The 15,241-nt window shown below is 30.8% G+C and overlaps 1 protein-coding gene across 1 annotated transcript; it reads right to left on the bottom strand.

Moving 5' to 3' along the window:
• Positions 1–6,089: 6,089 nt before the first annotated feature.
• On the bottom strand, positions 6,090–7,203 carry LOC108478691 (HVA22-like protein e). Its single transcript, XM_017781165.2, has 5 exons — positions 7,054–7,203; positions 6,863–6,889; positions 6,659–6,781; positions 6,367–6,571; positions 6,090–6,277 (listed from the first exon to the last, which is right to left on the bottom strand). Exons 1-5 carry the CDS (start codon positions 7,098–7,100, stop codon positions 6,257–6,259), a joined length of 423 nt encoding a protein of 140 aa, XP_017636654.1. The 5' UTR covers positions 7,101–7,203; the 3' UTR covers positions 6,090–6,256.
• Between the last annotated feature and the right edge of the window lie 8,038 nt (positions 7,204–15,241).

Raw genomic sequence — 15,241 nt, 5'->3', positions numbered from 1 at the left:
TGCTTTAAGGACTAAATTGAAAGAATTTCGAAATTATGGTTTTATGATGAAAAATAGATAATTATGTCTAAGTTTGGTTAAAAATTGAGTAGAAATAAAGTATGAATTAAGATAGAAAAGTAAGTGAATTTAGTTAGGATTAAATTGAAATTAAAGTAGAAAATCAACATTTTGCATTAAGACTATTTGGGACAGCAGCAGTAGTTTAAGTTTGAAAAATCACAAAAAATTGTATAAATTTAATTAGAGGATGAATAAAATATGGAATTAAAGCTTATTGAGTCTAATTTCTTATAGAAGAAACGGTTTAAGCAATTGAATTGTAAATTATAAGATATAATGAGTTTTGTGAGACAAGGTCAGAATGAATTCGGGTTCCCCTATTCTGACTTTGTAAAATCACAAAAAATTGAAGAAAAATAATTAGAGGCTTAAAATTATATGTTTAGAATTAATAATAAGTCTATTTTTAGGATAAATCAACGGTAATATTATCCGAGTTTTTTACTGTGAGATAATTAATTTTTAGTGAATAAGGGTCGGAACTGTCAGACAGTAGAATAGGGGTGAATTTAAAGAATAAAATGTACCTAATGGATAAACTAAAAATTCTAAAAATTTTATGGTAAGAATATATATGAGTCTAGTTTCAGGAAAAATTAATGGATCTTAATTTGGAGTTCTGTAGCTCGAGTTATAAATAATTTAGTGACTATGACACAGATGGACAGCTTGAATATTTATAAAAGTAAATAATAAAAATTATAGATAATGTTACTTACAAGTGTGTTATATACACTAAGGATGTGGAATGGAGAGGAGGAGGAGGATAAATATGTATGAATATTCATCTAGCATGGCTAATTTGCATGTTTTAGGCTCAGGGACTAAATTGAATAAAAGTGAAACTTTATGGGTAATTTTGTAAAAATTTCAGAAATGACCAAATAGCATGAAATGGATTATTTTATTATTTAAATTACAAAATTGAATGAAATTATTAATTTAGTTCAAGATCGGGGGAAAACATGTTTTAGGGATTAAATTGAAAAGTGTTGAAATTATGGAAAATTCTGATATTTTATAGAATTCATGGATTGTTATCAATATGAATGAGAATAATATCTAGAAATAAGGATTAAATTGTAAGAATTTTATTTTCCTGACCCTAAGGATGAAATCGTCATTAATTAAAAGTTTAGGGGCAAAATGGTAATTTTTCCTAGAGCATTAATTAAATGCATTAGAATATGAAATGAATGAAAATGATGATCAAATTTATTTATAAAGATCCGGACGACTCAAATATGAGACTTGATCGTGGAAAATAAAAGATATCAGATTAATGAAATTATAAACACAAACAAGCAATGAGGTAAGTTTGTGTAACTTGAATTGTATTTTAAATACTTGAAATATGTGGTTATGTGATGAAAATATGATTTGAATGTTCAATTCATGATAATTGATGAAATATTGCTAATACTCGATATAAATTGAAAATAAAATTTGGTTGAATGAAAGGAAAATTCGATGGATCTCTCGAAAAGGAATTGACGGTAAAAATGATCTAGCCCGGACGGGTGATCCTATTCTAATACAGCCCTCCCGAAGAATACGTGTAAAATGGATTTAGCCCGGACAGGTAATTCGAATTAGGGTCTGAATTTAGCCTGGACTGGTAATTTAGATCCAAGCTCATTAGAGTAATTGTCATTGCAGGGGATTTAGCCTGGACTGGTAATCCCGACAATACTCTATGAGTTTATATTACAGGGGATTTAGCCTGGACTGGTAGTCCCACTGTAAGGATGAGGTTCGCGGGAGTGTGCTCTCTGATATGAAATGTGTAAGACCATGGTTGAAAGATACCATGGCAACCTGATATGAAATGTATAAGACCATGGTTGAAAGATACCATGGCAACGTGACATGAAAAGAATAAGACCATGGTTGAAAGATACCATGGCAACATGACAGAAAATGAATGAGTAAGACCATAGTTGAAAGACACTATGGCATCATGTCAAAGTTAAATAAGACCGTGGATGGGAGACGCTATGACATCTATTGAACAGTTGATACTCAAGTAATAATTATCAGATGACGAATGGTTATATGAAATGGTTGTGTGAAATGTTTACAAGAACTGGTCATATGGAAATATATGTACAAAATAGTTGTATGAAATAATTATGAAGATAAATAAATGAAATAAGTATAAGTACATGAAATATAATTTATGTCAAGTTTGATATAAACTATTACCGGAATAAATATACATAAAATATATGGAAATGATGGATCATGAAATATTGAAATAATGAAATGAATGATATATGCTTATGAAGAAACGGTAAGAGCATGATATGTTTCATGACATGTACATATATGATTATCTTTGATACGTTGATACAAAGAAATTATGTAAGTTGAGACTATTATTAAAATCAAGTGCGATATGTAGAGAAAATAAGTATATCAATGTTGAATTTAGATGAAATGTGTGCAAGTATACTAACAATGATGTTGTTTGACGCTAGACAAGTGCCAAACTATTGATTGAACAGTAACATGTTTAATTATAAGGAGCATTGAAATAGTAAGTACTTAGATGAAAATAAAATTTAAGATTTTATGAAATTTTTTATAATCCCGATTTAATTCGGTTGGTTTCTAATGTATGTTTGGGGCTTGAGGGCCCAATAGAGAGACGTTCGATTATTTCTAAAATATGAATAATAAATGACTTAGAATTATCTGAAAATGTTCAGTAAACTCCGGTAATGCCTCGTACCCTATTCCGGCAATGGATACGGGTAGGGGGTGTTACACCTATTTTCAGTCAAATTTGAGAAATAATCTTTCAGTTAAACTCTGTTTACTTGTTTCAATCAAATACTAATTAGTTTAGATTATTTTATTATTATTTGTCTTATGAATTTAGCCTATAAATAGGCTCTTTTACAACCTTAGAAAAATACACCCATTAGAGATTAGAACTCATAACACATTTAGAGAATTTTGTGTTTACGTTTTGAGGGTTCTTTGTTTTCTATTTTTCGGGGTTTAGTCTTAATCTCCATCTTTTGTACTCTTCGTTATTTTGCCATTATAGTAAAATTATCTTTGCCCGTGGTTTTTTATTCTCTTTGGAGGGGTTTTTCCACGTTAAATTTGTGTATTCAATTTCTCAATTTATTCCGCTATTTTCTTGTTCGTTGCTTAATCGGGTCAATTCCTAACAGTTTAAAAGACACTATTTAAAAACATGTTGATTAAGTTTTACTTCAATTGGTATCAATATTATTGCCAGTGCAAGAGGATGTAGATTCGAGTGTGTTAAATTGCATTATCCTCCTATTTAAGGATTGAAGAGGAATTATGGGTAGTTCTAGGTTTTATTTAAAAAAACACAATGCTAAGGGTTGAACTAGAGGTGTTCATGGGTAGGACCGAGCCGAACTTATACATAATATTGACACATTTTATACTTGTCCAAACTTGACCCAATAAAAAATATGGACTTAAAATTTTGCCCAAGTCTATTTATATAGTTAGCCTAAACCCATTTTAACTCTGCTATATTATTTTTAAAATTTTGGAATACTTATATTATTTTTAGTTTAATATTTAATATCTAAAATATATACTATAGCAATTTGAAGTTACAATTATAAAATGTAATCCCATGTGGCATAGTTATATTTTAGCCATTTGTTTCCAGAAATTGTTGACACGTGACATGTTACCATGTTATAAAAACACAATTTTACTCTTAAATTATACCCTTCCAATTTTACTCTACAATTTCTAATAAAGATAAACATTTCAACTTGACTATAAGAATGAAATTTACTACAATCGACTAACTAAAATTAAGAAGCAAATCTTTAAAATCATATAATGATATTTACGGTGATTTGCATGACTACTGGTGAAGAAATTAATATTCCAAAAATTAATAACATATAACGTAAATTAATGGTATATATTAAAATATTAATAAAAATATTTTAATGAATAATTATTTAATTTTTTATATTTTATATAATTATTTAATTTTTTATATTTTATTCCTAACAAATATTACAACAATTTTTGAATCCTACCAAGTTTTTACTTTGACAAAAAAAATTATACCAATTCTAACAAACTTTTTAATTTCTCGATTTGAGTTCTCCTTTAACTCTTTACTCAGGCCTAAATTAGTGCCAATATTTGAACTGTTAACATTTGTTTTCAAATTACTTTATAAATATTTCTTAAATATTAGTGCTGAATATTGACACATATCTTTTTAATGAATTATTCTCATGAAATAATTAAAATTAGTAATCTATGTTAGAGCTAATTATTTAGATATAATAAACTTAAATATCCATAATAGATACAACTATTATCGTTGTTTTATAAATAACACAACTAATATAAAAAAAATTATACTACTTTACAATAATGCATATATGGTTTTCTATATTTATTAAATATTTTCAATTAAAAATAAAATAATTATCATATTCTTATACTTAATTATTTAATGAATGATTTATACCATAAATTGATATATTTTTAATACTCTCAAAACACTAATATGAATTGATAGTAGTTGTAGTCTTTCATAATTTAAGTGCTTCGTTAGATTTTAATACTCTCACTAATGAAAATAAAAGGATGACATGATTGATAAAAATTTTATAGGTTTTAGATATTTGAAAAGATAAAAGTTAAAATGTTGTTTTCTATTTTTAAGTAGGTGAAAAATATGATTTTTTTCAACAACACAAATATATAATTTTTTCAAATACAAGTTTAATTGAGTGTAAAAAATAGGAACTTAATTATTATTTTTAATTTAAAATATTTTTTTATGTATTTTTACAGTCAAATACTTAATTGAGTGAAAAAAAAAGTACATGAGCTTAAATTTTTTTTAAATCTGAGTTACCTACATAGTCACCACCACCAGGCATCGAGAAGCTCTTAGGATGCCACATGTGGCTGCTCTTATTGTTCACCGTAATTGTAATTGACGATGAACCCACGTGTTTGCACGATTTTTTTTTTCATTAAATTGGATGTAATGTCTATATTTTTCCCAAGGCTACATCACATTCTTTTATGGTTTTTTTCAACCATTTTATGGTTCTCTTTTTCTTTTAAATTTATATAATTCTGATTGTTTTTTTAATATTCTTTTATTATTACAGTGTCAACATGAAAAAAGTTTTAAGAGGATTGAATACCTGTTGAATTTCCAAAATTATATTGTTGATAGAGTTACTGGGAAATCATAGGTTGATAAAAGATTGAAGCCAGGACAAAAATGAATTGAGGTGAATTAATATACTACTATTGGAGGATTATATTTCTTAACTTATTTTCCCAACCAATCATTAAATTTTATTAATAAAAAGTGAAAACCAGTAGAAGAGATAAAAACCTAAATAATATCGAAACACCAACATTACAACAAAGCACAAAACTTGCATGAGGATAAGAGGGAAATATTGCATGGTACAAGCCACTCACCCTGCCACCAACAAGCTACAGACACATCCAAAAGGACTTCAATATCCATTGAAACACCCAACACAAATCTTACGAGAAACCTTATTACATGAACCAACAATCATAGCCAACTTCCAACTATAGTTCATAGACGGTCTATTGGCTACTGCCCCGATTTTTGACCATCACAGTTTGGGTTACACCAACGTTTTCTTTTGCACTTATTTGGTCGTTTGGTCAAAAGTTTGGGTTGATTTTCCTTCTCAAAGGAACAAAGGCAACCGACCAAAGGGGTGAAAGGAGTGTCCAATTATTAATACATATCGAAAATTAAATACAATAAAAATCCAACAACACCTTTTTTGCATGCAAGTGTGGTTGTAAACACAGCGCAAGGATGCAACAATTCAAGGCTCAAAAATTTCATATGTTACCCTCAGATTCATTCAATGTGTAAATAATAGATACAAGTATGTATATATTTTTAAAAATATAATTTAAATATTTTTTATCTAAAAATGCGTGGGGATTGAAAATTCAAAAAGAAATAAGAAATTAATATAGATATATATTACTGCTTTTGAGACTTGAACAATAAGCTTTTTTCATAAAATATTCGTTCCTAATCATTACATGCACTCAAAGATCTGAAACCCATAAACTTGTAAAAAGGGTAAGCATTTACAACCACCCAGGAAAAGCTCAAGTGTGAAGCAAGCAAAGAACACATGATCCACCCTTTTCCTCAGTAAGCTTCCTGCTCCCCCTGTCATCCATATCAACAAACTCCTTATATATGCCGGATACCAATATATACATTATTGTATGTGTAAGTATCAAACACGCTTAACATACTTTCTTGGGGACTATGAACTGAACAAACTTCTTCTTGCCCTTTCCATCTGGAGAACCGCTATGATGATGATGATGATCTCTCAAAATCCCATATTTCTTCATTTGCTCTCTCACATACCTTTCATATATGAAAGCCGCCCCCCTGAACTGTGGTAACACCAGCCATGCCATCAACACCAGCTTCACCGAGTACCAAATTGGTATCCTACAATATTTATATATATATATACAATTAAAATTTCTAAAAAATATTGTAACCTTCCTTTAATAGAAAATATTTGCTAACTGTTACCACTCCAAGACTGATTGAAACACCATCTCTGTTAAAGTCAGCAATGAATACAAAATCCAATAAGCGAGCCACTGTTCATCATCATCCTTGCCTGGACTTTCTATTGCTATCACCGATGCATATCTGAATTTTTTTTTTCAATAAATTAACTAAAAAAAATATGATATGACAAAACCCACAACAAAAACTCCAAAATTTTCTTACAAGGGATACAGCAACATCACCAGAGGCCTGCAGACATTACAAGTCCCAAAACAACACCAAAAAAGAAAAATAGTTCAGATATAAAGTTCAATTCGTCAAATGCCAAGACCAAGAAATGGGTTTTAATATTAGTAGCAATGAACGTTAAAATGAATATGGAATGAAAATATGTGAAAAAGAAAAAAGAATACCCGGCTAATGAATGAAGGTTTGAAAGCAAAGTCCATAAACGACCCATACTTAGATTCTGGATTCAGAAAATCTGTTTGAAGTTAGATAGAACAAAGGCAAAACAGTTTGTTTGTTGTTGGTTGAAATCTAAGGCAAAAAGGGACTGGATTTATAGACAAACATAGGGGGACATGGTACCAGGTGGCAACAAGGGAAACAGTATCAGATTCTGCCTTCGACGTGTGGAAATAGATTAAGCACCGTCCAGATAGATTAGATTAATGATTATCGATCAACGATCCAAGTGATTTAAAAACCCTTTTTTATTATAATTGTTAATCGCCCCTTCCATGGTTAGATTTGTTTAATTATAAAGTGGGGAAGGTTGAGCATGTGTTTGGATGATTAAAGGTCGGTGACACACGCCCTTACCCACATGGATCCAAATGTAAGACTCCAAGTTTTTGTCTCTTTCTCTTTTAGCTTTGTTTCTTCCTTCCTTGGAGTTGGAGTTTGTGGGTCACGCAATTCAAGATTTGTTTATAAGTCTGGAGTTTCTAGTGGGAAGGAAGCCTGCAGCTGCAAGTAGAGATTAAAGTAGTTGGTTACATTTCTGGGCAATGCCTCGATTCTTAAATTATTATTGTAGCCCTAAACCACCCATGTTAGTTAATACGGGATTAAGTTGGTCCATGTTAATCCTGGGAATTTTTACCCAATGTAAATTGTTCTGTGGCCCAAAACCTAGAGTCTGAATTAATATTACGTTTTTCTACTTCCTTCCCATAACAACAATAATTGACTGTGCATGAATTCTATTGAGTTGGTTTAAGTCTTTCACGATGTTATTAATCATGTATTTAATGAAAGTGATTAAAATGGATGAATTTAAGAAATTTAGTAATTATTTAATTAATATGCATGAATCTACTAGAGTCACATTAATTACTAAATTTATGAATAGAAACTAATAATCACTTACAACAACTATATAAAAGATTGTAAAGGGCTCCTTTGGATGAGTTTTTCCTCTGGTGTGGTAGAATTTTTTACTTTATAGTTACAGTAATTTATTTCACTGCCACCGCTTTTTTAACCTTAGAGGAGGTAAATATACCGCCCATCTAAAGACACCTTAAGTGATGAAGTCATTTTAGTAATGTGGTAGAAGAGTGTAAGAGAATATGATGTGAGAAAAAATAGAATAAAAATTCATTCCATATTGAGTGTCTCTGCCCTTCATCTTTAAATTATTTCCTCCAAAATGGTGCCAGAGTGTGTGTAACATAAAATTGGTCATGGTTTCTATAAGCGTAATGTACAATTATGTTCAAGTTCCTCCCTTTGAATGAGTAAGTTATAATTTTTGGGCAGTCAAAACAAAGACACTATTCATTTCCTTGAATGTCTTGGAGTTAATCAATAAAATCTATGAAGATCCAAAAGGTGCCACAGAGAACAACTTGAAGAATTAAAGAATAAGGCAGAAAGAAGAAAAGATTTCAAGAAGTAAAGACTAGCTATCTTAAAAGACATCATCATTGTTAGCGTTAGAACTTCTATGATTAGCTTGGTGGTCCAAGGATGCTTGTCCATAGAACCCATTCAAGTTTGAGCATCTGAAGAGCATGTGAGAAACATTACAGGAAAACAGACTTTTAGTGGCATTTTTTTTTACCTTTAGCAGCGCTTTTAAGCGCCGCTAGAACTGTTTGCGGCGTTTTCACAAGCGCCGCAAAAAATGACACTATAGAAAACGTCGTAAAAATTTGCGGCTTTTATTTGAAAAAAACGCCACAAAAGATCATGACTTTTAGCTGCGTCTGTGGGAAAAGCGCCGCTAAAAGTCATGGCTTTTAACGACGTTTGGTTGGCTTTTAGCGCTTTTGTTACAAACGCCGCTAATTTTGGCAGATTTGCAATATACATTTTTCACCAATATCCAACCCTTTTTTGCATTAAATCCAACCAAAAACAGTAAATATAACATGAAATCCAACCAAAAACAGCAAATGTAGCATAAAAAATACAACAAAAAACGTTAAATCAAAATGATACTTCAAATTTAACGAAAGATATATGATGTAAATTAATAAATGAAGTATAACTCAAAATATTCTTACAATAATGTTAAATGTGACAATGTTAAAAATATTCTTACAAGGAGAAAACAAATGTCTAAGATGACGGCTTTTGCGACTGCTGAAACATCTTCATCATATGCTGAAGCTATAGCTGGAGCTCATTGTATTTTCTACTCTACTCTGCTACCATCGTTGTTGCCTCTGCCTCCCTCGCTGCTACCGCTGCCTTTCTCGCTGCTGCATCCGCTCTAAGTTGTTGCTGGAGTTCTTCATATTTTCTTTCAACCTCAGCAATTTGCTCAACTGTGCTCGCTTGCATCTGAGCTATCTAGTCTCTTAACCTCTGAACTTCAGCTTGAGCTTGACTCTAGAAAGGCATGTATTGCTGGGAGCCGGATCTAAAATATTGGGTCGGGGTAACACCAGATCCTTGAAATCGAACCCGACCATACCTTTCAAGACCCAAAACTTCAGTAATAATTCTGTTATCAATGTTCTCAAGATTAACAGAACTATCAGTCGAAGCAATCGCTTCATACTCCACCTTCTTCTCATTTAGTTTCTCCGAATAAATCAATTAAAGAGTTAGAAACGAAATATATAATAAAAAGGAATGCAACATAACTTAACATTATTTAAAACTACTAACGACAAATTAAACCATTATAATTAAACATTATAAATATTTATAATAAATCAAATTTTATTAAGTAAATATACCATAATTTGTCCAGCTTCGAATGTCATAGGAGATCCATCTTTCTTCCTATGCGTAATCTCAAAAAGCTGAAGGCGTCCAACTTTTTGACCAGATGAGACTTCCTACAATATAGTAGTAAAAATATTATTTAGTAGTAGAAAGTCATTAATATTTGATAGAATTAATAAATTCATAATACCTCGGCCTCAGCTACAGAAGCGAAACTTCTCGACCCTGCCGTGTGCGTGAATTTTTGTTTTTGCTTGCTGCTTGTTCCAACTCGCTCACAGTCCTACATAATGTAATTATTATTACGTATATAGTAAACACTATATACTAAAAATTTTATAAGAAATTGGATGTACGTAATACCTCTCCTTTCTTTGATTCCAGAATCTAACCGCATCTTCCCATTGGTACCTCAGCATTCCCGGCGGGACATTTCGCAATTTTTCTTCGAGGCTTATGTCTTTCTTAAAATATTGTTTTTTCAAAGTGCTTTTATGGTCTCTCCATTTTTTACCCAATGCCTTCTTGATATAGTCATCCGAGACCTCTAAAGCAAATCTCTCCTAAAAAAATACAAGTTTAGAATGTAAATGTAACGACCCATATTTCACGGGCACCGAAAAAGTGAATTTAGGGCCTCCGTCTTAGGAAAACTAGTCCGTAAATATTTATTAAAAATATTTACGAAGTTAGTTATGGGTTGAATTAGATTTTAATTAGGTGAATTTATTTTTAATTAGAAGTAATTAGTAGAAAGGACTAAATTGAGTAGAGCATAAAAGCTTAATCATAGAATAGAGAAAGGGAAAAGGGACTAAATTAGTATTTAAACCAAATTAGTGACATGTGTAAGATAGAGAATAAATACATGTGTATTTAAATTATTAGTACAAATGTATGTTATATATATATATATATATTTACTTATTTATTAAGTAAAAAATATTTACTTATTATTATTATTATTATTATTATTATTATTATTATTATTATCTATTAATTGAGATAGTGACAATTGTATGGTGATAAATAACACATGTGTACATGTGTGTATAAATACACATGTATTATTTTATTTGTTATTATATAGATATTTTATTAAATATTAATTAAGTAAATAAGGTAATAAAATAAAGAATGAATAAAAGAAAAAAAAATAAGAAAAAGTTACAGGAACCAAACGAAATAGAAAGAAAGAAAGAAGAAAAGAAAAGAAAAGAAAAGAAAAAGGAGAAATTAGGGTTTGAAAGCTTGAAAGTTAAATTGGTAAGTCAATTAAGTCCCTTTCTTTGTGATTTTGATGTTTTTGGAGTTTTAGAGTAAAGTACTATTGAATTTGTGTGGAAATATTGAAAGTTGATAGACTTTTGAGTAAGGTTTATGTTGAATAAATGATGAAATTAGGGATCAAATTGATAGAATTGTTGATTAAAATTAATTAAAGGACTAATTTGTGAACTAGCCTATAATTTTTTAATTTTAGGGGTTAAATTGGAAGAAATTTGAAATTATGGTAAAATGATGAAAATTTGATGGTTATATTGAAGTTTTGATGGAATTTGAATAAGAAAATTATGTGAATTGTGAAAAGGATGAAGATGAAAATGGTTAGGACAAATTTGGGATTTAGGTAAAAGTTGCATGAAAGGTTATTATTTTATATAAAATATGTGTGTTATTAATTAATTGTACTTATGATAATTTTCATAGCAAACAAGGAAACCAAGACGTTGAATACGAAGGGAAAAGAAAAAGTGATCGAGGAATAGCTCGAGAAAAATATCGGTTTGCATTATTATAATTCAAGTTATTTCTTATTAAATGTTTAATTTTAATAATTGTGTATGGAATTTGAATGTGCGGTAAGTAGTGATATTTGAATTGAATGAGAATTGGATTTGATTGATGAATGTATACATGTGTGAAATTGAATTGTATAATGATTTGTGGTGAATTTGAAATTGTGATTGAATTGTTATTGTGATGGATTTGAATTCGAATGATTACAATCAACTGAAAGTGAAAGTGATATGAATATGTGATTTTGATACCCTATTAACTAGTTGGGCTAGGGTGGATATAGTTGGCATGCCATAGGATAGGAAGAGTTTAGGGATTCTTCAACCTCGAGTCGATGAGACACTTGGTGTGTCATATTTACTTCGGATAGATTCGATGAGACGTTGGTCACCACTTTGCTTCGGCTTAGCCGATGAGACGTTGGTCGTCACTTATTTGCTTCGAACTATCTGATGGGGAGTTGGTCGCCATTCTGGTGCGTTTGGTTGGATCCGTGTATCCGCCAAAGTTCGAGTTATGTTAATAGGGGAAAATAAGTGAAATAATAAAACCAAATGAATTTGATTAATCGAGCTATCGAATAAAATGAGAAAGTGATATTGTAAAATGGAATGTAAGATGAAATTTGTAAAGAGATTGAAGGCATGAACCAAAGGTTCATAAAGTGTTCATATTTGAAATGTGAATTGAATAATTATATGTGGTTGAGAGATGAATCAAAGGTTCATGAGTTAATTGAAATCTCATTGATGATTTATTGGATCTAACATTGGAAATGATATAATGGAAATATGATAGTTTGGTATGAATTTATATGTATGATTTGTATGTATGATTTTCTAATTATCTATGTATGTTATGATATTTTATTGTTGTTATAATTTGAATTATGATAATACCACTAAGTATTTCCAATACTCAGTGTACGGTTGTTTTCCATGCACAGGTTAGGTAAAGTTGAAGTTCAGTCAAGCATCTGAGTCAATTCCGACCTCAACTCAATTTTGGTGATGCATCTATCTTTTAGATATGTGGCATGTACTAGGTTTGCTTCTTGTCATTTGTAAATGTTTTATACTTTGAATGTAAATGTGGTGCATAATCCTTAAGAGGTAATGAAATGAATGAATGAGAATTTGCTAAGTTTGAAAGATTTGATGAATGTTATTTGATCAAGATTTATAAGTAAATGTTTTGGGTATGAATTAGGTGTGTTTAGTATGTGAAAATAACTTTAAAATGGTCAAAAATCATGTTTTCACACGGTCAAGTCACATGGGCGTGTGCCTTGGCCGCGTGGAAAAGTCAGAATTGGCCACAGGTTAGTTCCACTTCCGTGTGAGAAAATCAGATCTGCCCACGGCCTAGCCCCACGGCCATGTTCCAGGCCATACGGGCATGTCCCAGGCCACATGGGTATGTGCCCCTATCTTCAAGGAAAAATTTCTAAAGTTGTCAGTTTAGTTCTGAATCACTTCTAAAACATATATCGGGCCCCGTAGGCCCATATTAAGGACTTTAAGATGAAATTTGATAAGAATTTATCAGGAATGTAAAGTTTATGACTCGGTTTTGTATAAATGTTAGTGCATAAGTCAAGTAATGTCTCGTAGCCCTATTCCGGTGACGGCTTGGGTTTAGGGGGTGTTACAGTAAACATAAATGAAACTTAAACCAAAGTATTATAAATAACAATTAGATGTTTTGTTACCTTAATATTATCGAGAGCTTGATTTTTGTTGCTATCAGGCATGTGATGCCATGATTCGTAGTTGATGGCAACATATTGGCATTTCGTGCTATAATGCCCAAATAGCCTGCTAAAAGTCGAGCTTTAGATCCAACAGACTGACCATGATTGTTTCTACTTACTTTAACACGCTCGACAAGATTTAAGTCGTATAAATATTTAAGTAGCGTACGTTCTTGACCTCTGCACGTCCCACCACTTTCAGCTGAAAAATGATATGTTATTATTTATATTAAAAATGAAAAATAAATCAATAATAAAAGTCAACACACATGTAAAATAAACTTAACATTACTTTGAAATTCTGCAGGCTTGTCAAGTGTCTCCGTCACATTCAAAGATTCAATAATTGTCTGCTGTTCACTATTTGCTTCTTCCGAATTTGGAGTATTCTGGACAATATTTAATCTTGTAATCTTCTTCTACGCATTTTTCCTGCAATACACATAAAATAGTTGAAATTTTAGTAACAAATTACAACAATAATAGTACATATAAAATAGTTAAATTATATAACATGAGCAAGATTAAAATTATAATATTACATATAATTAAAAAATCGTAAAATCTTACTACATCATAATTCGTAAATATCTTCATCCACATCCTGACACATTGAAATTGTGTACTAATACTATGGAAATTTTCATTTAAGTTTTGTTCTGGAAAAGGCAAAGTTTCTGATCTTTCGACGATGTCATCTCTACTTCCATTACCCATGTCAAACAAGTTTCGAGGGGTGTTTCGGAGTACAACGTACCAACCCTCATCAGTTGGATCTTTCGAGTAAAAAACTTATTTCACTTGAGAAGAAAATACATACGGCTCATCTATCAATTGTTCTCCAGTGTGAATCAATCGAGAGAAATTCACCATTGTAAAACCAATTTGATCTTTTTTAATTCCGCGAGCAGTATTAACATCAGCCCAATCACATCGAAATAAGAAAACTTTCCATTTTCCATAGTAATCTAACTCAATAATATCAGTAAGAAGTCCGTAATACTCCACATTTCCCTCAATGGGATTACTGTCCCTAGCACTAGCATAACTTGTAATTGAAGAATTAACAACTATTCCATAATTTTGAGTTCTCCTCAATCTCTCGCGATATTTTGTATGAAATCTGAATCCATTGATGATGAAGGCACTATATCTTTTACTACTCTATTCGGGCCTTGGGAAAGCCATTTAACTTCGTCATTAACGTCCTTCCCACTCCAAACCTATTGAATCGAAAGTAAATTAAGTAATTATAAATGTTATGAGAAAACATTATTATTTATCAATAAAAGGTTGAGTTTCATACCGTTTGGCTTAACCATTCATGGAAAGATTCTGTGTATAACTTATTAATCTCTCCTTGTTGTAATCTTCGGGAGCGTGAACGAGATCTTAAGATTTGTTTGTACTCACTACGTTAAAAAGAGGTTTAATTGGTTAGAAAATAAACAAATAAAAAAGATGAATATTTATCATATTCTAGAACTTACTTGCATAATGGTTCAATTGAATCATGGTGAAAAAGAACATATCTATATGCTTGTACCCAAGATCTTTCATCTAATTCTACAATTTCAACTTTACCGATTAGTTCTCTATAACTTTGAAATAAATAAGTTTGAAACCATCATCATACCTATGACAACTAGTAAAGCTCGAAGGAGAGTAGCTCTAAACCAGATTTAATCCAAAAGAGAAAGGACAAAGAAGATTACATTCTACTAAGAGAAACATCATAAAGAAGGAAAATAAGCAAAAATACTTGTCTACCATATGTGGTATTTGTAGAAAATCCACAAAATTGGTAAGCTGAAACCTACAAGTGACAAAATAATTAGTGTAGAAACTAGAAATCATAATAC

This window comes from Gossypium arboreum, chromosome 12 (genome assembly GCF_025698485.1).
Source record: "Gossypium arboreum isolate Shixiya-1 chromosome 12, ASM2569848v2, whole genome shotgun sequence".
Taxonomy (NCBI): Eukaryota; Viridiplantae; Streptophyta; class Magnoliopsida; order Malvales; family Malvaceae; genus Gossypium; species Gossypium arboreum.
This window is presented reverse-complemented; position numbering and strand designations above follow the sequence as displayed.

Bases quoted from the DNA above. Each gene is read 5' to 3' on its own strand.
- LOC108478691 (XM_017781165.2), bottom strand. From the start codon at position 7,100: ATGGGTCGTTTATGGACTTTGCTTTCAAACCTTCATTCATTAGCCGG. The intron at 6,782-6,862 runs GTAAGAAAATTT...AAAAAAATTCAG, and splicing joins GTGATGTTGCTGTATCCCTT to ATATGCATCGGTGATAGCAA. The intron at 6,278-6,366 runs GTATGTTAAGCG...TATGGATGACAG, and splicing joins AGTTCATAGTCCCCAAGAAA to GGGGAGCAGGAAGCTTACTG.